Source organism: Suncus etruscus, chromosome 7 (genome assembly GCF_024139225.1).
Source record: "Suncus etruscus isolate mSunEtr1 chromosome 7, mSunEtr1.pri.cur, whole genome shotgun sequence".
Lineage (NCBI taxonomy): Eukaryota > Metazoa > Chordata > Mammalia > Eulipotyphla > Soricidae > Suncus > Suncus etruscus.
In genome coordinates, this window is record NC_064854.1 from 276314 (window position 1) to 301798 (window position 25485).

General features: G+C 39.9%; 1 protein-coding gene across 1 annotated transcript in view; it reads left to right on the plus strand.

Annotated features, from left to right (window-relative positions):
• The window catches only part of VOPP1 (VOPP1 WW domain binding protein), a 116220-nt gene that overhangs the window by 62807 nt on the left and 27928 nt on the right, over positions 1–25485 (plus strand). Inside the window, exon 3 of the mRNA XM_049777237.1 lies at positions 19952–20029. Coding sequence (XP_049633194.1) covers positions 19952–20029 — 78 coding nt within the window. The remainder of the gene's footprint in view (positions 1–19951; positions 20030–25485) is intronic.

Below are 25485 nucleotides of genomic sequence, written 5' to 3' on the forward strand. Positions count from 1 at the left end.
CATTTCCATTTATGTTTAATATCTGTCATTCATCATTTTCTTGCTGAGCCATCTGCCACCTAAGTACTAAATTCACTTCTAGTTATAAAATACTAATTTTTATTTTGATTGAGAGTTTCATAGGTTTCAAGTTGAAGATCTCAAAACAATTTCCCCTTACTATTTTCAGTATTGAATTTTGAAAAATTTGAGGTTTATAACATTATGGATACAATTGTGCAAGGCAACAATACTAGATTCAAGCATGTAGCACAACTAGAGGTGAACTACAGCCTGATAGCAAAGAGTGATCTGTTATTGACTGGGATGTGATTCTTAAGGAATTTCAATTCTTAAAGAGATGAAAGGAGGAAAAGGGTTGCAGACCTGTACATGGGATAAAGCACAAGAGAACAGTCAGTTGTTCTTGCTTTAGTTTTATGTTACAACAGGATTTCTTACTTCCCACATTTTGTGGGAGTCTTGGTAAAAATCTCTGCAGCTGTAAAAAGAAAAACCAACTTGGAAATAGCAGCAATAGAGGACTTGGACTCTAATTACAGAGCTGTCAAGTTGAAGAAAAATGGTTCTGTATAATACGAGATAAAAGCATTTGCTTCTCTTGCTACACTGAATTTTCCTTGCTAAGTTTTATTTACTTGGTTCAGCTTTTGCAAGTATGGCTCAGCTATGTGTTCCTGTGATTTCTTTCTTGGGATAACTGTCTTTCTCAAATTGCTTTTCTTGATGAGCCCTTTTCCAGGTTTGTAGAGATTGAGAGGTGGAGGTTACCACTCTGATGTGCTTACTTGTTCCTTTGTTTCCTTATTGGTTCTTTTATTTGTATATATTCTTCAAGTGTTTTTGCACTCAGGCAGGGAGGAAAAAAAATCAAAGGCAAGCCTGTTCTCTTACACAGACTGTGGGTTGAAATGCAAATGCCTGAGAATGGGGTAAAAAGCACAAGGGAATAATTCATTCTTCTCTACTGTTGGAGTGGTGAAGGTCTTAAAATTTAAAAAGTAAAATCACTCTTATTTGTGTACTGAAGCTAACAAAAAAGCAGTAAAGTTTATTAAGTACTTACTCTAGGCTGGGCATTATGCTGTGTCCTTTACATGAATGAATATTGTTCAGTTCCTTTGTCACTTGAAAACACCAATCATAGTGGTCCTTTCACTCTATGAAGGGTATTTTTGTTCTCAGCGCCTTCATATGAATCTATTCCTTTGTTAATAATCATCAGAATCATTATGTAAACCTCTTCCCCTGCTTCCTTAGATATCATTGATATCTAATTTTGTATTAGTTTTAGTTATATAACATGTTGATTTATTATAAAATAACCGCCACCATAACATTAGCTAATAACCATATCTTTTTTGGAGGGGGTAAGAAATACATTTAAGATACAGCGTTTTATCTAAAATGCCAAAGTGCTGACAAGGATACAGAGAAAAAGGAACCCTCTTGGGGCCAGAGCAATAACACAGTGAATATGCATTTGCCTTGCAGTGGCCTACTAGGGTTTGATCCCTGACATCCCATATGGCCCCTCTAACCTTCCAGGAGTGATTTCTGAGTGCAGAGCAAGGAGTAATGCCTGCGTGCCATTGGTTCTGGCCCCCCCCAAAAAACAAAAAAGAACTTTCATTCAATTTGGTTCAGCCTATATGGGAAACAGTATGAAGACTTCAAAAAAGATAAAATAGAACCATCATGTAATTCAGTGATTCCATTTCTTGGATTCTATTCCAAGAACACAAAACTATAAGTTTTAAAAGGCATATGCAGGCTTATATTGCTCATAGTAGTCATAATCTGAAACAACCCACATGATCAGCAATAGACCACTGAAGAAGTGGTAGAGTACTATGCAGCTATGAAAAAGGAAGTGGGGCTAGAGCAGTAGCACAATTGGTAGGGTGTTTTTCTTGTACAGAGCTGACCTGGATTCGATCCTCTGTATTCCATATGGACTCCCAAGCCTGCCAGAAATACATTCTGAGCACCATCAGGTGTGGCCCCTTCCACCTCCCACAGGAAGTCTTGAATTTTTTGATGGAACAACAGGGTGTCATGTTAAATGAAATGCCCAGAATATTCAACAGTCTCACTTACCGTATTTGCTGGCGTATAAGACAACCCCCTAATTTTGTAGTTAAAACATAGGTTTAGGCCTATATTTGCTGTATAAGACAGAATGTTCCTGTGCTGCAACTGTATCTTCCACAGTGAGCCAATCACAACAAGCAAAGGTCCAAAGGTTATACTGTCATAGACGTCCTCTCTGACTCTGGCCCATCTGAGCAGGCTTTTGACAGTGTGGATTTGGGTCCAGAACATTGTCTAATTTGCATGCATCAAAAGCCTGCTTGGATTGGCTGAGTTAGAGAGGTGGTCCGAGCGCAGCCTTGCAGTGATTGGTGCAGGATCAAGTTGGAAAATTCATTTTGTGGCAATATTCAGACAATTTTCATTTAGTGGCATATTGAAACATTTTTTGGGATATACTCGGCGTATAAGACGACTCCGATTTTCGGTTGACTTTTTTTTGTTTTTTCAAAAGTCATTTTATATGCCGGAAAATATGGTATATGTGGTATAAAAGCAACCAAGTACAGGAATAGAGAGTAGCCAATAAATCTAAACCTTTGTACTCTCACACAACACTAAGGTTAACAAGGTGATGGAGGCATAATGTAGGAGGTGTGATGTAGTGGATTAGAAATTATGTAAGGACAGTGGTGGAGTGTATTTAGCATTATGATGATGTGGAGTTGTACAGCAAAAGCATAAATGTTAACATTATTGAATACCTGTTGTCTCAATAATGAAACAGTTTTTAAATACGGCTTCTTAGCAGTGTTTAAGTATCTACTACAATATCATTAACTATAACTGCTGTATTGAACATTAGCTATCCAGAATGTATTTTTCTTTTAACTAAAAGTTTGTGCCCTTTCAGCAATATTTCCTAAGTATTCTATTCTACAGCCTCTAGAAACTTCATTCTACAACTTCTCATACTATGAGTTTAACTTCTATGCACTCCACATATTCATGAGATCATTCTGTTTTTGTTTTGTTACCGTTGGTGCATTAATCCTGGCTTTGCGCTCAGGAGTCACTTTGAGTGTGCACGGGGAACCATATGGGATTGAGCCTGAGTTGATCAAATGCAAGGGAAATACTCTACCTGCTGTATGATCTCTGTTACCCTGAGTCATACAATTCTTTGACTTATTCTCCTTAGTATGATACCCTCAAATTACCTTCTTTGGGAAAATATTCTGTTGCATATCTATCTATATCTAGTTAATGCATTCACCTACTGGAAGGTATATAGCTTTATCCATATCTTGGCTATTATGAATAACACTGCATTGAATATCTACCTGAACTAGAATTGTGTGATCATATAGTTATATTCTAAAATTTTTAAGAAATCTCCATACTTTATTTTGATAATGACAGGTCAGTTTTCAACCAACAGTACATAAGGCTCATTTTTTTGAGCTCAATCCTTTCTATTATTTAGTTATAATTTAGGTAACATGGTTGTAATAATTTCATATTTATAGTTTTGATGCTCTATATTGTCATACTTTATGACAATCAAAGTACTCAAAACTCTCCACCATTCTCCTTCTATGACTTTTAATTCATCTTTTCATTCCCGCAACACCTTTTTACTACTTGGTAATCTCAGTTTGATAGTCCAAGTTTGTAGAGATCACCCTCATGTAGTATTGTCTGTGTCCTTGTTTTTCACTCTTTTTACAATACAGATGAGTGAGATCATCCTTTTCCCTTTGATTAATTTTCCTTAGCACGATATCTTACTGTTTCATCTATCTTGAAGCGAATGCAGTGTGTGTGTATGCGTGTGGCTGTGAGACTACATGGTATTCCATTATGTCTATATGCCATAACTTCATTATCCATTTCTTATCAAACATTTGAGTTGTTTCCAAATCCTGGCTATTGTGTAAGTGCTATAGTTAACATAGGTGTGCATATAACTTTTCAAATTAATGTTTTTGTGTTTGGGTGAGTAGATTCTAAGGAGGAGAATCATGGGGTTATATTGAAGGTCTATTTTTTTTTTAAATCTTTTTACTGCTTTTCATAGATTGAACCTGAAAACATTCCCATCATCTGTGGATGAGGGTGGTTTCTATTAACCACATCCCCTCCAAAAGTGCTTGTTTTCAGTCTTTTATATATGACATTCTCCCTGGTATGAAACAATATGTCACTGTTTGCATTTTTTCTTCTAATTAGTCATAATGGACATATTTTTCTATATGCTTACTGTGTGTATGTCTGTATGTCTTATTCATAAAAGTCTTAAAAGTAAGTTACTTCTTAAAAGTAAGAGGGGGCCGGATCACTCATCCCTGAAGCTGGAATACGTTTACATGCTGTATACTGGCATATAAAACGACTCCTGACTTTTAGGAAGTTTTTTGTGGGTTGAAGGGTCATCTTATAAACCAGGAAATATGGTATATGCTTATCTCCTCTTTCCAATTTTTGATGAGATTAGGGATTATTATTGCTAATCAATGTGAATACTTTATATAGCTCGGATATAGGATCTTTATCTGATTTTGATTTGTGTTTCTTAAGGATGAGCACCTTTTCATATACTTCTTAACAGTCTTAATATGTTCTTGGAAAAATGTCTATTCCAAATACTTTGCCCATTGAATAAAATTTACTATTGTGCTATATAATATCTTTGTATATTTTTGTTTTAATCCCATAGTAGATTTACAAATATTTGCTTCTGACATATTATTTAAACATAAAAAATTTCAGGCTGTCTTTTCATGTTGATAATTTTTTTCTTATTATTATGTTTGGCATTAGTTAGTTTGATGTTGTCTAGCCATTACTTTGTTTCTTGATTACTTGTACTTTTTATATCATTTTCCCCAAAAAATAAAAGCACTATTGATGCCAGTATTGTAGTAATTTTCCAACTTTTCCTCTAGAATTTTATGATTTCAGATTTTACACTTAAGCTGTCAATACATTGCAACTTAATTTTTGTCAGTGGCAGAATTTAATTTGGGCTCTAATTTAATTCTTCTGCCTATGGTTTCCAGTTTTCTTAGCATTATTTATTTTACAGACAGTTATTCATTGAGTGTTATATCTTGTCAAATATGACATGGGTGTATTTCTGGGCTCTGGATACTATTCTCTTTGTTTATATTTATGCCAGACCATGTTTTTTTTTTTATTACTATAGCTTTAAAAATTAGGAAGGTTGCTGTTTTCAGTTCAATTCTTAGTTTTTGATTATTTGGTTTTTGTTTTATTTGTTTTTAGGAACCTTACTTTGGTTACTTATGGCCTTTTTGGGTCCCATTTAAGTTAAAACATTTTTTATATTTATATGAAAACTTCCACTAAAGGGACAAGAACAATAGTATGGCAGATATGGTGCTTGCCTCACATGCAGTCCTGGGTCCAATCCCCTGTACCACATATGGTCTGCCAAGCTCGTCAGGAATGATCGTTGAACACAGACCTAGGAAAAAGACCTGAGCATTGTTAGGGGTGGCTCCCCAAACTGAAAGAAAGTATAATAAAAGAAACAGAAAATTAATAAAATAGTTTTATTAGAATTTTGACAGGGAATGTGTAGAATCTATAAATGGCACTCTGATGGGTCTCTTTTGTTCTCTCTTTCCATTTATTTTTCACTTCTTTATAACTCACTAAATTGCTCGAGCCTATTCTTGTTTTAAAAGATTTAAATTTAAAATTTAAAAGATTAAATTGTTTAAAAGAAGTTCAGCTTCATAACGCCTTGGGGCTGTTGGTATCCAGTATACTAACTTGCTTTTTATCCTCTTTCTTTATTGACATGACAGTCCTTGTTTGACCTGCCAGTGCTTGGTAAACAATGGGCAGCCCTAATTTCCTGCTGCATGAAGTGTTTCCTTCTAGTCCCACTCTTTGTATAGTTGACATTAACTTCTACAGATTCTGCTTCACCGTCCCTCCCAGCTGTCTCCTTACCATCTGAGAAGCCGTCCACAGTGATCCTTTAATAGAATTCGATTTTTGTTTCTCATTGTGACTGCTGTGTTCCTTGGATGGCCTTTCCAGGATGGGAACACAAATTGCTTGTCTACTTCTCAGCTTTAGTGTTTGGCATGATGACTGGCAGTGGAAGTTTTTTTCCCTGTGTTTATGTTTCATATTTTGGCTCCATACTTTTCTTCAATTTTAGATGTTAGAATGTGGGTTCCAGAATCTAGAAGTCAGGGTTCAAGTATTTGCTTGTTTACTCTTTTTATTTGAAGTAACAATTTTATAACAAAATTAACCATTTTAATTTGAGGTAGGTGATGGCTTAGAATATTTTAACAGTAATGTGAAATCAGCACTTCTCTCTAGTCTACTTCCAAACATTTTCTCTACTCCCTCCTATAAGCTACTTGGCACTTGAACTTTATCAGTAGGTCTTTTAGTGACATGAGGACACTCTATTGACTTTCTGGGAGTGACTGGGATCTGTGCATGGTCATCCCTCGAATCATCTGGACATGTGTACATCAAAGGCCAAGTTGTGTCCCTGCTGTTTAGATGCATAGGAGTGGTTTTGTAATGTGAGCTTGTCTCTCCTCATACCTGTAGACCATTAGTGGTGCCCTGACTGTTGCAGAGTGGTCACAGGTGGCCACATAGGTTAGGTGACTGATTTAGCAGACTCACTTCCACTAGGGATTTGGTCATGATCTCCTGCCAATGCTGTGTGTGTCCACTGCATCAGAGTCTCTCTTAATACACATTTAATATGTAGGCACAGCCCTAGGGGCGATGATGGCTATTCCAGTTTTATTCCATCCATAGAGACATGCTGAGTGAGTGCTATATGTCAGTTGCTGAGATATGGTGCATGCAAGACTGAGAAGGAGTTTTTTTCTTTGTCAAATGCCTGGTTATTATTAAAGCAGCATTAATACTAAATTCAGAAGCCCATACTTATTACATCCCATATTTCTTAACTATATTCTCAGTATATTCTACCTTTCATTTATTCTGGAGAAAGTACTTAGTACTTTAGATAACACTCTTCAAAATAAACTCAATATATTGTTTTTATACTCTGGTAGTAGGTTTTTCCCCTTTAGAAAATATATTCCAAACAACACCTATGGTTTGTGCTTATGGTGCCATGGATGCATTGGGGAAAATGCATCTAGGTTGCAAACTGTTTGGGGGATTTTATTTTGTACTTTACTCTTGCTCTTAAAATCCGTTTTTTTTTTCTTTTTGGGGGGGAGTCTCACCAGAGTCTCAGATGGCCCTTTTTCTACTTTTCTTGCTTCTGTGCATGCTCCTGCATTTCATTATAGCATTATAGTCATCAAGTAATAGAAACTAATTTTTTTAGGATGATCATGTTTTCACTGTTGCTACATAGACTTATTTAATTACTTCCATCTGTCTTGGTTTCTTTATGATAAATAATCTCTGTCTGCCTCTCCTCCATGAAGGTTTTTTGACTTGTTTGTAATGCCAGGAGTATAGAATTGGAAGGTTGAATATATGTGGGTACAAATAAAATATTCTTATTCTTGAGGAAGAATTCCTTTGAGATCAAAACAGGAATGCAGCACTGATTTCAAACTTTTCTCTCTTAGTTTTCTTTGTGTCCTTCACTACTTTTCTTTTCCTATCAGCTACTCCTTTTAAAAAGCCCTTAATGAAGATATACCCCTTTTTGGCCTGCGAGATAGTTCAATTGTAGAGTTATGCTTCCCTTTTATGAGACTCTCGTTTGATCCCTGGCACCACCTCCAAAATGAGGGCCAAACTTGTAGTCAGGAGGGACAAGAGAAAGACAGTGAGAAGAAAATGTTTTTTTCATACGTAAGTTCAGGCCTTACTATATTTCTTCTCTTAGAAACCACATCATTTAAAAATAACAGGTGATCCTTGTGGCTCAGCCAATCTAGTTCTTAGCTGTCATTATCTTAGTTGTTCTTCTGGTGGTGGTCGGGGACTTGCCCACTCATTTCCCCTTGTTTACTGGGTGTGGAACACAGTACGAGCTTCTGAAAGCAAACAATGAAACACTAAGGCATTTTGAGGGTTCTGTGGTTTAGCAGGGGCTGCATAGATCTGAAGTGATAGTCTTTTTATTCCTATTTGCTTAGATCAGGGGCCACATGCAGCCCTCCAAGGACATTTATCTGGCCAGCTGAGTGTTTTTGCCACGACTACCTGTCCTGCTAAGCAGCTGACTCGTCCTGAGCCAGCAGTATACATGTGTGTGATGTGTGCTGCACAATCCTCTGTCTCTCGACTCATCTTCTCAGTCTTGGGCAGGGGTTCTCAAACAATGGCCCATAGTTGCCATTTAATTGGGGGCATTGGTGGTCGGAATGTTGCATTGGTGAAGGGGGGGTTGTTCTTTTTATGGATGAAACCCAACTACAAACATGTTTGTATCATGGAGCTTAAATAAAGATAGTATAAAAAGAAATCGAGGAGAGTGACAGTGCTTGCTACATTCAACTGATGGGGTGGGGGAAGATGCTGCCATGCTGTTCATAATGTCTTTATCACACTAGTGCTGTCAGTTTTTCCCTTCTTCCATGCTGGTGTATAGGGTAACTGAATGTCTACCAAAGGATATAGAAATACAACAGGAGAAGGGTTGGATAAGAGCAGGTGATCAGGCCACTTGCTTGGTGATGCAAGGTGTTTTGGAAACAGAAGTCAAGAGACCTCCAATCCATCTCAGTCCTTAAGTCCTAAACTGTCTGTGTTGCAGTCTCATCTTACTTATTTTGTGGAATACTTCAGCTGCTGTTCAGAGTAATTTAGAGCACTGGGAATAAAATATTGATTACCAATCAGCTTAGGCATTGTAGCGAGACATTCAAGCTTGTCTACTTGCTCATGAATTTTAGGTCATTACAAGTCCAACTTGCTTGTGCATACAGATTAATGAGCCAATATTTCTTTTTTTTGGTTATTTTTGGGCCACACCCGTTTGATGCTCAGGGGTTACTCCTGGCTAAGCGCTCAGAAATTGCCCCTGGCTTGGGGGACCATATGGGACGCCGGGGGAATCGAACCGTGGTCCTTCCTTGGCTAGAGCTTGCAAGGCAGACACCTTACCTCTAGCGCCATCTCACCAGCCCCATGAGCCAATATTTCTTTTTGAAAATTGTAAGTTGTCTTTCTCTGCAAATCTGACAACTGTGGAAATAAAACATTGACCACATAGTCAGGCTGTGGAATGAGCCAGGAGGCTGTAGCTACTGACAGGTTCTTGAGACATCTTAGAGATTACAAGTGGGAGCTTTCCAGAAGTAGGGTGCGTAGATGTTTGCTCAGGCACATTTTCCATGTGATTTTAATTAGACAACGAGATTTGAAATGGCCAGGAAGTGAGTGATTTAGTCATGCAAGTTTTCCTGTTTGTTCTGAATAACAGTGAATCTGATCTTCCCTCCTGGAGAACTAAGGAAATCTATCTAGAGTAGCCTGTTTTTCTGAACCAATGAATTCAAAGCAAAACTAACACAGTGGCCCTTTCCTAATAGTATATTCTTGCCAAGTACAGAACAGTTATCTAATATTTCTTTTTCAAAGTTATGAGTTGTCTTTCTCTGCAGCTCTTACAGAACACAGCTGTGGGAATGCAACAGGGACCACACACCCAGGTCATGGAGTGAACGAGGAGCCTGCAGCTGCTCATTGAGCCCCTAAGAAAGTGGTGGCTAACTTTTTTGAGCCCGATTGCCCAAACTGCCGCACAAAACCAAAGAATTACCTCAAAGTGCCAACATGTCAATTAAACCTTAATGACAAGATTTTAGTATCTGAAAACTCTTTATAAATTTTATAAATTTATTAGTTGTGGACCTTCCCGCATGCCAGCTGCAAGGTCTTTGTGTGCCACAGCTGACACGCAAGCCATAGGTTCACCATTGCGGCCTTAAGACATTCAAGGTGATGAGCTGACGCTATCCAGAAGTCATATTTTACTGACTGGTAGGAAAGGTTGGTGCTGTGCCCTAAGGAAGTCCTTGATTTACCTGTATTTTATTTTAGAATATTGAACTCATCCTGACCTTGTTTTATAGATGAGGTAATTGGCAGTAGGTTCTCCTAAAGCTAAGCTCTATCCTCTCAGGGGTCTTCTGCCTAAGTGTGATCACATTTGTTGCATGAAGTAAACAACAGTGGCACAGGGTTTTTGGCTTCTGTGCATTGTTTGCTCATTTATTTTGGCTTGGATTCTACTTTCTGGACCAGTGAAGGAGAAAATGAGGGAAAACTGAAGTCAGTTTCACTGGAATTCAGGGACATCTTGGCACAGCACAGCTCAGAAAAGAGGATGGGAGGGAGGGACCTTCTAGTGGGGAGGCATTCATTTACACACCAAGGAAATCAGGATCTGAGACAAAATTGATGATCATATGCAGTGATTCCTCCTGGATAGAGCACTCAAAGCAGCACTTACAGGGAGGGAGCCAGTATTTGGGGAATATTGAGGGAAAGATGTGGTTGAGATTCACTAGTTCTCTACAACAGCCTTGCCATGGCAGAGGACAGCCCAAGACATCCTTCGGAATGTGAAGCTTTTGTTAAAGCACTCACTTTACTTTGGCTTATGTGTCTCTCAGGGATCACTTGTCCATTGTGAATAATTAATACAGGGAAAAGGCAGAATTGTTGTTGCTAGGTGTTAGATCAACATCCCAGAAACAGAGTTGGCAAAGATGATACCCTGCCAGGCCATCTAATGAATGATGTTGGAGGTGCTGGCTCCAGTTCTGAGCTCCCTGAAACAAGGCTTCCTCTGACCAGGGGAGGTGCTGGTGTGACCCCATCCTACCCCAGTCAAACTGTGGACCAGGTCAGCTGCACTATGTTGTGCCTCACTTAGCTCCAGTGCTTTGGAGAGGAAACCTTTAAGGCTGGACCAAGTGTGGCAGAGCCCGTCACTAGACATTCCTCCATAAGCCCGTTTTTCCTGGCTGTGCTATTCTCATGATGAAGCATCTAAGCCTTTGGTTTACAGCCTGAAGAGGAGTTTGGGACAGATGTTCTTTAAAGGATAATTTCTTTTCTCCCTTTGTTCATGTTGGTTGATATATGAGGATTTCTAGTATACATTGGAAGTGTTTTCTTATCCTCAGAATATGGAGAAATGCTCCTGTCAACTAGATTCTGAGGGCTAATGTTTATGGCCCCCAAAACTCATGCTGAATTCTGGCCTTTAAAAGTGGTGAGGCTACATGGCAGGGATATTAAACTATAAAGGCGAAGGCCTCTTGGATGGGATTAGGTCTTTCCTAAAGTTTCCAGAGAGTTCCTTCAACCCTTTCCCTATGTGAGGGTAAAGATCTATCTTTAAAACATAAAGGACCCTCCTATGACAGTGGCAGTGACCATGATCACACCTTGTTTTTCTCGGTTTCAGAACTGAGAAAAATTCATGTCTGCTAAATGTGAGCCAACTCAATAAGTTTGCAACAGTCTAAACAGAATAAGACAATCTAAAATGTCCTGTGTCTGGGGCCGGGCGGTGGCGCTGGAGGTAAGGTGCCTGCCTTGCCTGCGCTAGCCTAGGACGGACCGCGGTTCGATCCCCCGGCGTCCCATATGGTCCCCCAAGAAGCCAGGAGCAACTTCTGAGCGCACAGCCAGGAGTAACCCCTGAGCGTCACAGGGTGTGGCCCAAAAACCAAAAAAAAAAAAAAAAAAAAAAATGTCCTGTGTCTGTAACTTGATTTATCTTTATTAGCCAAATTCTACATAAACTCTTCTAAATGAGGACTGAAAGCTACTTCATTGTTCTTCACAGAGACCTGTCTTCCCAGTGATTTCTGTGCACCACAGAGTTTATTATTATAAATTCCCCATCTCTTGGGGCTGAAGAGATAGCATAGCGGTAGGGCATTTGCCTTGCATGCTGATGGACGGTGGTTCGAATCCCGGCATCCCATATGGTTCCCTGAGCCTACTGGGGGCGATTTCTGAGCATAGAGCCAGGAGTAGCCCTGAGTGCTGCCGGGTGTGACCCAAAAACCAAAAATAAATAAATAAATAAATACATAAATAAATAAATCCCCCATCTCCAGTGGATTTTCATGTGGTGTGAGTTTATCGATTTGATTTTACAACCAAAAGACAGTGTTCATTGATAAATGGTGAAATATTTCACTGGGCAGCAAGAATTTACTTGAACACACACAAACTATATAAATTTTAAAATTCACTTAGTGTTAAAAAATTTGTCACTGCTGTTTAAAAAGATGGACTGTGGTATACTAACATTTTAAAGTTCATTTGATATCAACTATGATACTTCAAATAAAATAGAAAAAAACAAAGCATTTAGTTGAGTAAGTATTGGTTCATATTAAGCAACATCAAACCAGATGTCGTTAGAAACATTCCACTGATAGAAGTTAGGACACATTTCTAGAGAAGCAGATAAGGAAAGTATCATTGGCTGTGGCTTAACTGGTTGCACTCTTTGGGAACTCATATTGGCTGCTTGCTATTGATCTTCTTAACCTTGAGGCACTGATAGTTGATTTTGGCTTTTGTTTTTGTTTGCTTACGTGGACTACCAAGGTAGCCACTTAAGTGTAGTTTGAGCAAACAAGTCCTCTTTGTTTGATTCCTCCTGGTTTGATTACTTTGGCAGATGCCTTGTATATGTCACTGCAGATCTGCTGGTGGTATCTGTGTAAGACATGACTTGCATATTTTATCATTTATGAATTTGAATGACTCTAAGTCCTAGGAATGGGTATCTAGTAGAGTTTACTGTTGGCTCCTCATTGAAATTTTGCCAGTGACTTAATTGGAAATATGGTCAGCATTCTGTATTGATTCCATAGTATACAAACTGTAGGCAGAGATATAGGATTCATGAACTCTTATTAATTTGTTTTCCTCTTCAAATTAACAATGTAAATATAATACAATTTAATTTATTTTTATCATAGCAGTAAACTGATCTCATAGCTTAGGACCTCACCTTAGGACTGACCTCACCTTAGGACAGCTGTTTGGTAGATACCTGAGCATAGGTGCCTCCTATGCCTGTGTACCTTTCTTCTACCTTCCCAGTCCATCCCTATCTCCTCTTCTCTCTTAGATTCCAGGTGGACTCAGGACTCACTTTATTGAGTACACTTTGCTTTTTCCTCTTCTTTTGATTTTTCTTATTCCAGGCAGCTTACCAAACTCTAAGTGGATTTTAAATTTTGCATTAGACATATTTGGCATGAAAAGATTTCATAATCTGACCAAGGCCTTACTTTGGACACTGTTCTACTGTCTTATCTGTGTGTATCCTTCCAGAATGGAGAAGCAGAACCAGCTGGCTACTCATAAAAAATGACTCAGAGGGGCCCGGAGAGATAGCACAGCGGCGTTTGCCTTGCAAGCAGCCGATCCAAGACCAAAGGTGGTTGGTTCAAATCCTGGTGTCCCATATGGTCCCCCGTGCCTGCCAGGAGCTATTTCTGAGCAGACAGCCAGGAGTAACCCCTGAGCACAGCCGGGTGTGGCTCAAAAACAAACAAAAAAAATGACTCAGATGATTCTTTTGCATGATGCCTCATTTAAATTTAAGTATATTAACTATCTCAAGCCTTCAAGAGGCTTCTTGATGACTGAAATAAGCAACAGATTTAAGTGTCCATTTATATTATATTCTATATCCCATATTTAGGTATTTTGGCTACTTAGGGACCCTGTACCTACCTAGGCTAGTTGTACCAACAGAGGGTAGGAAGACTTAAGAACAGATTAGTATTTTAAATTAACAAAGTTATAATTCATCTGTGTTAATGATGACTGAGACTGTAGAAAATGTGGAGAAGAGAAAAAAAGGCATTCCTTTTGATTTTAGGAAACCAAGATTCACCCAACTGGATTGCTTTGTTTCTTGGAGAAGAGAGAAAACCTTGTGTACTCATGCAAATAATGTACTTTAGCCTCACCAGTAACCAGACCTGGATCCTGTATAAGTAAAATAATAGATCCGGCAGCAGGCAGTTGATGCTTCCTAATGGACTTGTTGACCAGGAAAGCCCATTAGTTGTGAATGGAATACCTGGGTACAAAGAGGTACACACAGGTTTCTGAGCTCTTAAAAGAGATTTTTCCAAGGTGCTGAGTGGGCTAATGATCAAACCCTGTCCACTGAATTGTATGCCGTGGGCCATACTACTACTAGCTCTGTTCTCAGGAATTACTGCTGGCTAGGATCAGGGGAACATATGGGGTGCTAGGGATTGAACTTGGGTTGGCTGCATGTAAGGCAAGTGTTCTATCCACCTGCTGTGCTGTCTCTCTAGCCTTCTCATTTCCTTTTGGAGTTTTCTCCAACTTTGGAGCATTTGTTTAATTTTTCCAAGAACTGATGTCTCACAGGTGTGTGGAAGGATTTTACTATCCCTGAATGTTTTCATCTTTGTTTTGGGTTGATACCTGTGGTACTCAGTCTTATTCTTGTCTTTTTGCTCAGGAATTACTCAGAATACTAAGGGGTCTCATAAGACCTGAATCCAGGATGACAGTGTACAAGGCGAGCATCCTGCCTGCTGTTCCCTCTCTCTCTCTATCACTCTCTCTCTGTCTGTCTTTTTCTCTCTCTCAAGTATAATTTCTTGATTCTAACGTAGGAATCTCTATTGAGACTCATGCTTCACCTTGTGAAGTAATGCCTATGAAAATGAGACCAATGTAGAAGTAGTAACAGATATATACTTAATTATTTCCCTAATAATGTTAGTTGCTCTTCCAATGTTTGATATATTTTATATATTTTATTTAAAAAGATGTTATCATTTTATATCTTGTCAAAGTTCTTTTACCAACTCTGCTATTTTTCTTTAATAGAAAGATTATGTGACGCTTCATTAACATTGACTATTTCTTGATTGAATTTGCTGTTTTTTTCCTACTCATGAGATGTATGTGACTGAAAGGTTTAGAATAAACATGTCTGAATGAATTGTGCTAGACTTACTTTTCTCTTGGACATAGGCTTAATTCTTAGATCCTAAAACCTACAAAGGCCATCCTACTGAAGGTATGTTCACTGATTTTATAGCAGTTAAACAGTAATCATGCAGAAGGACTTCTAGACATGTACTTTCTTTATACTATGTTCCCTTGAGACAGCATCTCATATTTACAGGCAGTACAACACCTGATTTGATCATGGTGGTATACTTAATAACAGTTAACTCCTGCTTAGAATGATCTGTTCTATCCTAGTCTTTGAACTTATCAGAAATTTGTACTTGGATCCTAGGATCTAGCACAAAATACTTGCTAACAGCAGTTCTAGGACCAGTGTCTGCTGCTGGGCATATTCTTTCACTATTTTAAAATAAACCTGTATTTCTCAGATATAAACCTGTAAAGATTTTGTGTAAGAGTGTACTGAGTTATTCTCCCCCCCCCCTTTTTTTTTGGTTTTTGGTTTTTGGGCCACACCCAGTGATGCTCAGGGTTTAGTCCTGGCTATGCGCTCAGAAATTGCTCCTGGCTTGAGAGACCATATGGAACACCAGGGGATTGAACTGCAGTCTGTCCTAGGTTAGCACATGCAAGGCAAAACGGCCTACTGCTTGCGCCAATGCTTCGGCCCCAAGTTATTCCTTTCTATTGAAAATATGTATGCAGTGTGGTTTGAGGATGAAAATTCCAGTCTGTTCCTTGAGCTCTGTTTATATGTTGCTTAATGGATTATTTGCTATGTTAGACTGCCTGCTAATGTTTACTACTTATACTTAAGTTCAATGTTACCCTTATTGTTTGGAATGTCAGTGGGTATGTATGTGGGACCCAATTTACCAGCAGGATGTTTGGAAGAAAGCAGTAGAGAGAAAGATGGTAACAGTGTCACCCCACGGGTAATTGGTGCTTCTTTGAGCGGCTGACACTTGCTGGCATTCACATTGGGACCAATGCCAGAATTACAGATGAACTGCAAAGATGCTTGGAGTGAATTGCTCTTCAGCTAAATAAAGAATGTTCTGTTTTGAGAAATAAAGCAGATAATCAGTTGACAATGTATTGACTGCTGATGTTCCAAATTTGAATCTGAGAAAGTGAGAGCTTGGCACTTAAAGTTGAATCTTGCCAACAGAATCATTTGGAAAATCATTATACTCAGTCTTTTAAGATAGGTATATTCTCTGATGCATATATGTCCTGGAATTCAAAAGTAGTGCTCTACATAGTTCTAAAGGTTATAGATGTGTGACAGTCTCACTGGCCTGAGATTATATCTCATAATTTTGATTTGTATATCCCTGGTGATAAAGATGCAGAACATAATTTTCATGCATTTTGGGGACAACTGTATGTCTCCTTCGACCAGGTTTTTCTTCATTTCTGACCCCCCTCCCCGTTTTTTTATGGGCCAGTTGTTTATTGTATAGAGTTCTAGTGCTTTATATATCTATGTACCTGCCTATTTCCTATTAGATTATCTGTTGAGTGGTGGGCAGTCTGTGCGTTGTCTTTTTAGCCTGTTCCAGTCTGTGCATTGTCTTTTTATTTTGGCTATCATTTTCTTTGTCTATCTTTGTTTCTTTTTGCTTGGCCAGTGGTTTTGAGTCATTGGAGATATCATTGTATTGAGTGTTACAAATGTTTTGTCTGTTTTTTTCGTGGTAATTTATGGATTTATGTCTGATATCAGTGGACTAGCTGTTCTTTAATCCATTTTGATTTGATTTTTTATGCATGGTTTTAGAAAGGGATCTGTGATCCCTTTATTATTCATGTGGTTCACCAGTTTTCCCAGCACCATTTGTTGAAGAGGCTTTCCTTTTTCCCTTTCATAATTTTTGTTCTTTTAAGATTAACTGTTATTAAAGGGCCCTCATTTACTGCTGGAGAAATATTGGCTGGTTCAACTTTTTAAGAAAACAATATGATCACTTTTCACAAAATTAGTAATTGAGTTTCCTTATGATCCAGAAATTCTGTTTTGGGGCATCTACCTCAAAAGTCCCTAAACTCAATTTAGAAAGACATCTTTACTATATTTATTGCAGCACCATTCACAATAACCTGAATCTGAAAACAACCTAAGCATCCAAGATCAGATGACTAAATAAGGAAACTATGATTCATAAATACATACTAGAATGTAATTAAGCTATTAGAAGAAAATGAAATTATGAAATTTGTTGCTGCCTGGATGGAATTGGAGAGTATTATGCTTAGTGAAATTAGTCAGGAAATGAGAAACAATATCATTTCTTTCATGCGTGGGATATGAAGGAACAGTAGGGGAATAACAAATGTCCAAAGGAAACAGAAACTGAGAATTTGTCTCCAATAGGAGGTTTACATAGGGAAAGTGGGAGTGGGATGAGCTACACTGTAAAAATGGTGGAGGGAAGTGGGCACCTGGATAGAGCTTGTGGTACTGGAATGACTATGTCATGCGTAAACCACAGTGCCCAAAATGTATATAAATAAGTGAATTAATAACTAAATATTAAATGGTTGTAGACTTCTTTTTGGTCATACTTTATCTAACTTGAGAAAGAGAATTGCTTATGTTGCAGGGGGTAAATACTTCCCTATAGTGACTCTGAAAGGAAAGAGAGGTAACAGATTCATCTCTTGTAATAAGATCTATTCAGTTCTGTATCTACTTGCTTTGTTTATGACAAGTTGTTACTAAAGTTGGGTGGGAGTCAAGTACCCTTCAGCTCCAGCTGTGCCCAGAGTTGAAGCAGCTCAAGATAGTTGGGAATAAACACAGAAAAACAAGAAGGAAGCATTGTGGTAGCAAAGGCACCTGACAGGGCTATGAGCCCAAGACCCAGAGCAAGAATTCTTACTTACAATTAAGTATAATAATTATAATCTTTATCTACCCACTCCTCACAACTTTAGCAGCTGCTGAAGAGGATGATCACAAGTAGACAAGTGAAGAGCCTTCCCATTGTAGAGGCTCTTTGTGAGAGATGCATCTTCCAGAATTTGATGATTGCAGAACTAGAAGATTACGGTAGAATTAGAGGCTACTCAAACAGTAATTTTATCCAGTGAGATGATGCAGGAAACCAGAGAATCTTTGCATAGTAGCATCAGGAAGTCATGAGACTTGAGCCAAAAGCTACCCAGTGCACCAGGAAACAGGAGCCTATTTAGTTCGAGTTTCATCTTCTGCAGCCATAAATTTGAAAAAAGAATTTCAGGAGATAAACATTATCCTGCAACTGAGTACAGTCTATATGTAGAACCAAAACCTAAGTCATACAAAATAATTGGTATATATGATACTCATATATTCCAGTCTCATTGGAAAAAGTCATTCCAGTAACTTTTACCTTTATAAAAGATGTATGACAACCTACATTTACTATATTGCAGTTTCTGCAGCTTACAAGTCTCAATACTGCAGTTGCAGGTCCTTTGCTCAGAATCTCATAAAACTGAAATCAAGGGGTCAGCTAGATTGTCGCATCAAAATCTTCAGCTAAGCCTGCAGCATCGTTCAAATTTCATGTCTTTGTGGTATTAAGGCTAAGATCTTGGTTTCCTTGAAGCCTCTGGAGGTTGCACCTGTCTTCTGGCCACATACTTAGTCCCAGCCGACCGTCTCTTTTAAAGGCATTTGCTTCTTCAAACTCCTACGTGCTCCAGCAGTCTTACATATAAGCTTCATCTTAAACACATTATTTTTCTTTTTTCTTTTTCGTTTTTGGGTCACACCTGGCAGCGCTCAGGGGTTCCTCGTGGCTCTACACTCAGAAATCGCTCCTGGCAGGCTCGGGGACCATATGGGATGCTGGGATTCAAACCACCGTCCTTCTGCATGCAAGGCAAATGCCCTGTCTCCATGCTATCTCTCCAGCCCTTAAATACATTATTATTATTAGATTTTTTTTTTGGTTTTTGGGCCACACCCAGTGGTGCTCAGGGACTCCTGGCTGTCTGCTCAGAAATAGTTCCTGGCAGGCACGGGGGACCATATGGGACACTGGGATTCGAACCAACCGCCTTTGGTCCTGAATCGGCTGCTTGCAAGGCAAATGCCGCTGTGCTATCTCTCCGGGCCCAAACACATTATTTTTATATGACAATGGTAATGTTGCAATCATGGAGTGATCTGTGGCCATCCATCATTGTCATAGGGTCCTCCACACTCAGGCTATACAGGCACTCTAGGGACATAATCTTGGAGCCATGTTTGAAGTTTATTGTATACAAGCAAAAAAGGCCAAAAGTCCTATAACGCCTAGAGTATTCACCCTCCTTCCACACCCAGTTGCACAGACATATAGCAGAAAGGCATACTTGCAGCCACAGTGCCTTTGTGGCTCGACTGAGGGACTGTGACACCAATTGCCTATAATAGCATTTTATGGAGTAGTACTAGACTGCTTTTCTCATCTCAGTGACTCATCCACAGATATGCTGCTTAAAATAATGTTGACTTAACTGATTATCAGGGAAGTGCAAATCAAAAGTGATGAGCAAGAATCACCTGTATCTAAAAAAAACAAAACTTTCAAAGTGTATCAAATACATAGAGATTAATTAGACCAGAATCTTTACGTGTGTCCTCCCTGGTCTTGTCTGTGCTGAGGTCTAGCTTTGGATTGTCATTGGGTTTGATTGCTGATTGTCAGTAGTGTTTGGTATCTCATTGGTTTTCTACTTTATTCCAGTTCCGGAGCTAGCAGGCCTTGATTGTTAGTACCTCCTTAGAGACTGTTGTGATTGGATGCATGAGAATGGGAAGTAAACGTGAAGGTGCTTGGCTAACACTGACCATGACTAGCTCACCACCTTCCATGTGGGCCACAGACCAACAATCATCTACTCTTGCTCATCTCTTGCCCTGAAATCTACCTGATCGCCTTGGTGGGTGCAGCCTTTCTCTCAGCCTGTCACTGACCAGCCTGCGCTGCTCTCTTCACAGATGCCGCCCCTACGAGGACTGCTGTGGCTCCAGGTGCTGTGTGCGGGCTCTCTCCATACAGAGGCTGTGGTATTTTTGGTAGGTCACAACTCTTCTGGTCTGGATTCCTTGCTCCACCCTCTACCTATAGTCAGTATTTCTCACAACTGCAATTACTTGAGCACTTGAGTGCTTCACTTTGGGGCCAGCCTCAGTCAACAAAACAGGTGCATCGAAGTTGGCTCCGTGACAAGGCTGTTTTGCTCCTGAGTTAGAGAGGTTTTTTACTTTCCAAGTATTGTGGCTAAAAGAGCAACTCTTTCATTTTTTGTTTGATTGGGTTTTGGTTTGCGATTTTTCAGAGACCATACTATTCATTGCTCAGGGCTTATTTCTTGCTCTGTGTTAAGGGATCATTCCTGGTCATGCCCATGGAACCACATTAGGTATTGGAAATTGAACCCCTCTCTGATGTACTGTCTCTTCAGCCCCAGAACAGCTCTTCTTTTTTAAAAATGTGTATGTTTTATTTAATCATCATGATTTACAGACTTGTTTATAATAGTTTCATACATACAGTGTTATCAGCATCAGTCCCCTAACCCTTGTGCTTGCCTCCTTGACAGTGCTTTTAACTTTGTTGTAGTTTTATTTACTGATTTCAATGTAGCTGATACTGGGTTGTAGGTATATACATAAACACACCCCTATACCATCGATGTGCTTTAGGCACCTGACCTCTAACCTTGTTACCCCCATATGCCTCTTCTTACTCTCTCCTATTAGTTTCTTTAATTCTCTGTCCTCATTTCTATAATCTAGGGTTAAGGTGATGACCCTCTCCCTTTAAAACCTTGAAATCCCTCATCTCGTCATTCTATAAGTCAAATCTTCCAGTGTTTTTCTTTCTTGTTCTGATTTCCTTGAGACTCTTCAGTTCCATGTAAATTGCAGCTAATTGCATAGTTTTATCATTCTTGCAGCTGAAAGGTTTTCCATTGTGCATATATACTGCATCTTAATTTATTCTGCTCACATGTTGGACACCTAACTTGATCTCATGGCCTACTTATTATGAAAAGTGCTGCATTGCATACAGTGTCCTATTGAATGTGTGTTTTTGTTTCTTGGGGTTTTATACCTAGAAATGGGATTACTGACTTGTATGGTGAATCAGTTCTTACTTTTATGAGAAATCTCTGTGCTGTTTTCCATAGTTGCTGAACCAAGCAACATTCCCACTAGCTGTGAAAAGGAGCTCTATTCATCACATTTGTATCAATGCAGATAATGTTTCTGGTGTTTTTGATATGTGCCATTCTCACTGGTATGAGGTGTGATATATTTTTGTCATTTTGATTTTATCTGTTAATAAGTGATGATGAACACTTCACCTGTGCTTATTGGTCATCCATCTGTCTTCAGAGAAATATTTGTTTATTTCATCTCAATTTTTGATGGAATTTGTGAGTTTTGTTGTTGATCTCTGAAGAACAGCTCTTCTTTTGGAAGGTGGGCTCACTCTTAAGCAGTTGCTCTGTTTCTAAACTAGAGCTTTCCCTGCCCCTCCTTTTTTAAGAAAATTCTGTTTTTTTTATTTATTTGAAATACCATGATTTATGATACTGTTAATGATAAGGTTTCATGCGTACATGTTCCACACCACACCCTCCACCACAGTGTCCACTTCCTTCCAATTGTCTCAGGGTCTCTGCCATCTTCTCCATTGCTCTCTAGCTCCCACCCCTGGTAAGTTCAGTTCTTCTAACCAGTTCTCAGGTTATGGAGCTTTTAGAAAAACAAATTTAGGAAATGCTGTGGTCAAGTTTTTTCCCATTTACAAATTGTCCGTTGAATCCTACCTCTCAAGATAGGGAGCCTATATCATTGGCCATAAACAGCTCTACTGAGGGAGTTGTTAAAGCCAGAAAATCTAAAACTGTACCTTTTGGGAGTTTTGGATACAGGGGTTCCAGTGGAGTAGAGGGAAGCTCTATGGATCACCATATGGGATATGTGTTCTTCTTTAACTCCGGAAAAAAAAAAAAAAGAAGTTCTGCTTCTGGCATCAGGAAAAGCCAAGCTGGTGTAGGAAAAGATTTTCTGAAACAAAGTGTTTCTGGTACGATTCATCCCCCTTCTCCTCACTATAGGGTCAACATAAAGGCAGATATCACACCTGGTTAAGACTTCTCTTACTTCACTGCTTTATGTTTTAAGATTCTGGCATACTGGCTTCTGAAACCTTTTAAGTCCTAGGATAAGCATGTTCAAATACTCACCTGCATTTTAGTGAGTTTTTGCTTTTTCCTCCTGAAAACTATCCTCACTGTTTGACAAAGGAAATTATCCATGAATCGAAAAGGAAGTAAAGTGATTTGGTTGAGATCCTTCTTCAGTGACATTATTTCAAACCATGGTGCTTTAGAGGAAAAAGAGAGAAAAGTGTTTGCTATAGGGGTTCCTCACACCAGAGAGACTGGCACGTATCACAAAGAACAGAAACAACCAGTCTTGGCATAGATGTGGGAAAATTAACCCACATTCACGCTGGTTGGAATGCTGACTGCTCCAGCATTTTTTTTAAATATATTTTTTATTTAAGGAACATGATCATAGTTGGGTTACAGTCACAAAGAGAACACCCCCTTCCCCCTCCCCATCTCCTGCCTGTATTCGAGACAGGCATTCTACTACAGTTATTTGTTTTTAAGTTCAGTAAATTGTATTTTTTTTTCTTAAAGGATAAGACTAAAAAAATAGTAAAAGTATGTTAGTGGCAATCACCATTGTTTGCATAGGTCCAGAAAAATGGGGAAAATGGAAAAAAAAATTCTTGGCCTGATTACAAAAAGGCCTCACCCCAGAAGTTTATTGGCATAAGACCGACTTTGGGTTCCAGGCATACCAGTCTGTCCAACCCAAGTCATTCTCTGTGGTCCCGGTGAAACTTTTTCACACTTCAGCTCAGGCGTCTCAAACTTGCAGCCTGTGGACCATTTGCGGCCCTGCGTACAACATTTTGTGGCCCTGCCCTAGAGGAATCTTTTTGTTTGTTTGTTTTGTTTTGTTTTAGTTGTTTGGGTTACACCCCCCAATGTTCAAGGCTTACTACTGACTTTGCACTCAAGGATCACCCTGACTTTGCCTCCTGCAGCCCCCAGGTAAACTGAGTTTGAGACCCCTGCTTTAGCTATTGTTGGTATCAGATTCTTATATGTAAAGATTCTGGATTGTGTGCATTTCTTTCATCAATGTCAGGCTTATGTGGAGCATCCTCTAGTTTCAGCATACCATTAAATGCAGAGCAATCTGCGCTGTAAACAGGCTGTTGCTGAGTTGTTCGGGCATTGAGAGCACTCTTTGGAGTAAGTCAATGCCAAAGCAGTAGTAGGTCTTCCCTGGTAGAGGCTTAGATCCTGGTAATGTTATAGACAGTTGTGGTTGTTTCCATAGATGGTATCCATTGTTCAGGTGTGTGTGGGTGATGCCCATTCTTCTGAGGCCTAAGCCAAATCATTATGCCAATATTCAGGGTATAAGGCCTAATTGCATTACCAAATTTGTGTTCCCATCTCTAATAGATAAGAACTTGTTTGCATATGTATTATTTTCCCATTTTAATGTGCCTATGCAAAAGAGAAGCAATGTCACAAGATATTGTTGGTGCATCTGAGGGCCAACGAATAAAATCCAGCATTCCCCGTAACTTGGTTCAAACATGAAATCTATACAGAGATACTCTTCTACAGTATTGCTTATAAAACAGATCTCAAAGGGGGAAAATCAAACAAGCAAATAACAAAACGAGTGGGCAAAATTGTCACTGTATGAGGATGTTCGAAAAGAGTTATAGATGTTGAGGGAATACATTTGAGATATTAAAAGGAGATACATGTGTTTCTTTTATGTTTTAGAAATAGTCAAGAGGGAGAGTGTTGTTTCTGAGACACCACTTTGGTCTGTGATTTGGACAAGCGAAGAGCACATGGAGACTTGTCTTCCCTATGTTGCCTGCTGAAGCGTCCAACTCCCCGAGAGGTGTTTGCTTTCTAATTGCTGGAAGTCGGGATTTCAACAGTCCCCTCCCAGCCCCTTGCAAGAACGAGGAATCTTGGGGACTCCTTTAAGTTGCTCCTCGCCGGAACCCACTTGCTGGGACCCTGAGTAGGTGTCCAGGAATAACCCTGGGGACTGGGAGGAAGGAGAGAGAAGGCTGTGGGGGACAGCCGAGGCTGCATCTTCCCCTTAGCCAAAAAAGCCTACAGTTTGGAGCCATGTCGCCCACGTGTTGCCTGCTGAAGCTTCAGACTCCACCCAAAAAGTTACTGTGAAAGATATGTAATCCACCTTGGCCAAAACAAAACTCATTAGTATAAAAATGGTTAAATGTGGGGTGATAGGAGGTGGGAGTGAAGGAGTAAAGGAATAAAACGAGCTCCTGGGCGGCTTTCAGATTATGACCAGCAGATTAAAAACAATGATATCTAAATATGTATCAGTATGTTCTGCGCAGAGGCGCTAGCCCCCCACGTGGTTTCACAATGGACAGGTTTAGTAAGGAAACTTCCCTGGTAATTCCTGAAGCCAGACCTATTGTGCTGCTATTCCCACCTCGCTGGCTTGCCCAGGCATGTGGCCCAGGGGAAGCCCTGGAGTTTCGGAGGAAGGAGGTAGAGGGGTGCTGGGGTGACCCATGTCCCGCACCCCTTCCTAGGCCTGGTTAAAGAGGCCTGTGCCATGGCGGAGGGCTGCCAAAGCCCATGCTGACAGAACCTCCCGGCTCCCAGAAGGAAAAGAGATCCTTCCAGAGCTGGAAGCCCGGAAGGTCAAAGCCCCCACCAAGACCCTCCCTCTGGAGGCAGGAGGGAAATGGGGAAAGCCTAGGGAAACTAATAAGCTCCTCCAAGGGACCCACCTCGCTGGCTTACCCAGGCACGTGGCCCAGGGGAAGCCCTGGAGTTCCGGAGGAAATGGGTAGAGGGGTGTTGGGGTGACCCATCACATCAAGAAGTTCTTGGCATTGGAAACACACCTGGCAGGGACAAGGACATAAAGATGGGCTTCGAAAGTTGTGTGGTTGGTCACATGTTTGGTAGAGAGAAGGGAGGACAAGCCTGACCCAGAAGGAAGGAAGGGAGGGAGGCAGGACCTCTCAACAGTTTGGCTCCCACAGACTCTTCAGGCTTCAGTTTTCTGCCCATAATACCCCTGCTAGAGAGCAGCAAGTTTTGAGAACATACTATCAGCTCTGAATTCCTAAGCCATCTTTAAGCCAGATGCTCTAAATCAGGCTTAGAAAAGGGAACAGGTTGCACCTTGGGCTGGCCTTAGCCAAGGAAGACTATCCTGGCCACACACTGAGCATGGGTCTTACTGCCAGGTATTCCATTAGAGGTTCCAGGGTGGATTCTATTTGGGAACTAGCAGCTGCCAAGTGAGTCTGGCAGTGCCTAGTGCTCAGCCAGCAGTTGGCCTCCTGCTTCTTGTGGTTCAGGTCCAGGGTGTGAGGCATGTCTCAGCTCTGAGTAGGAAAGATGTGGTGTGTCTGCATT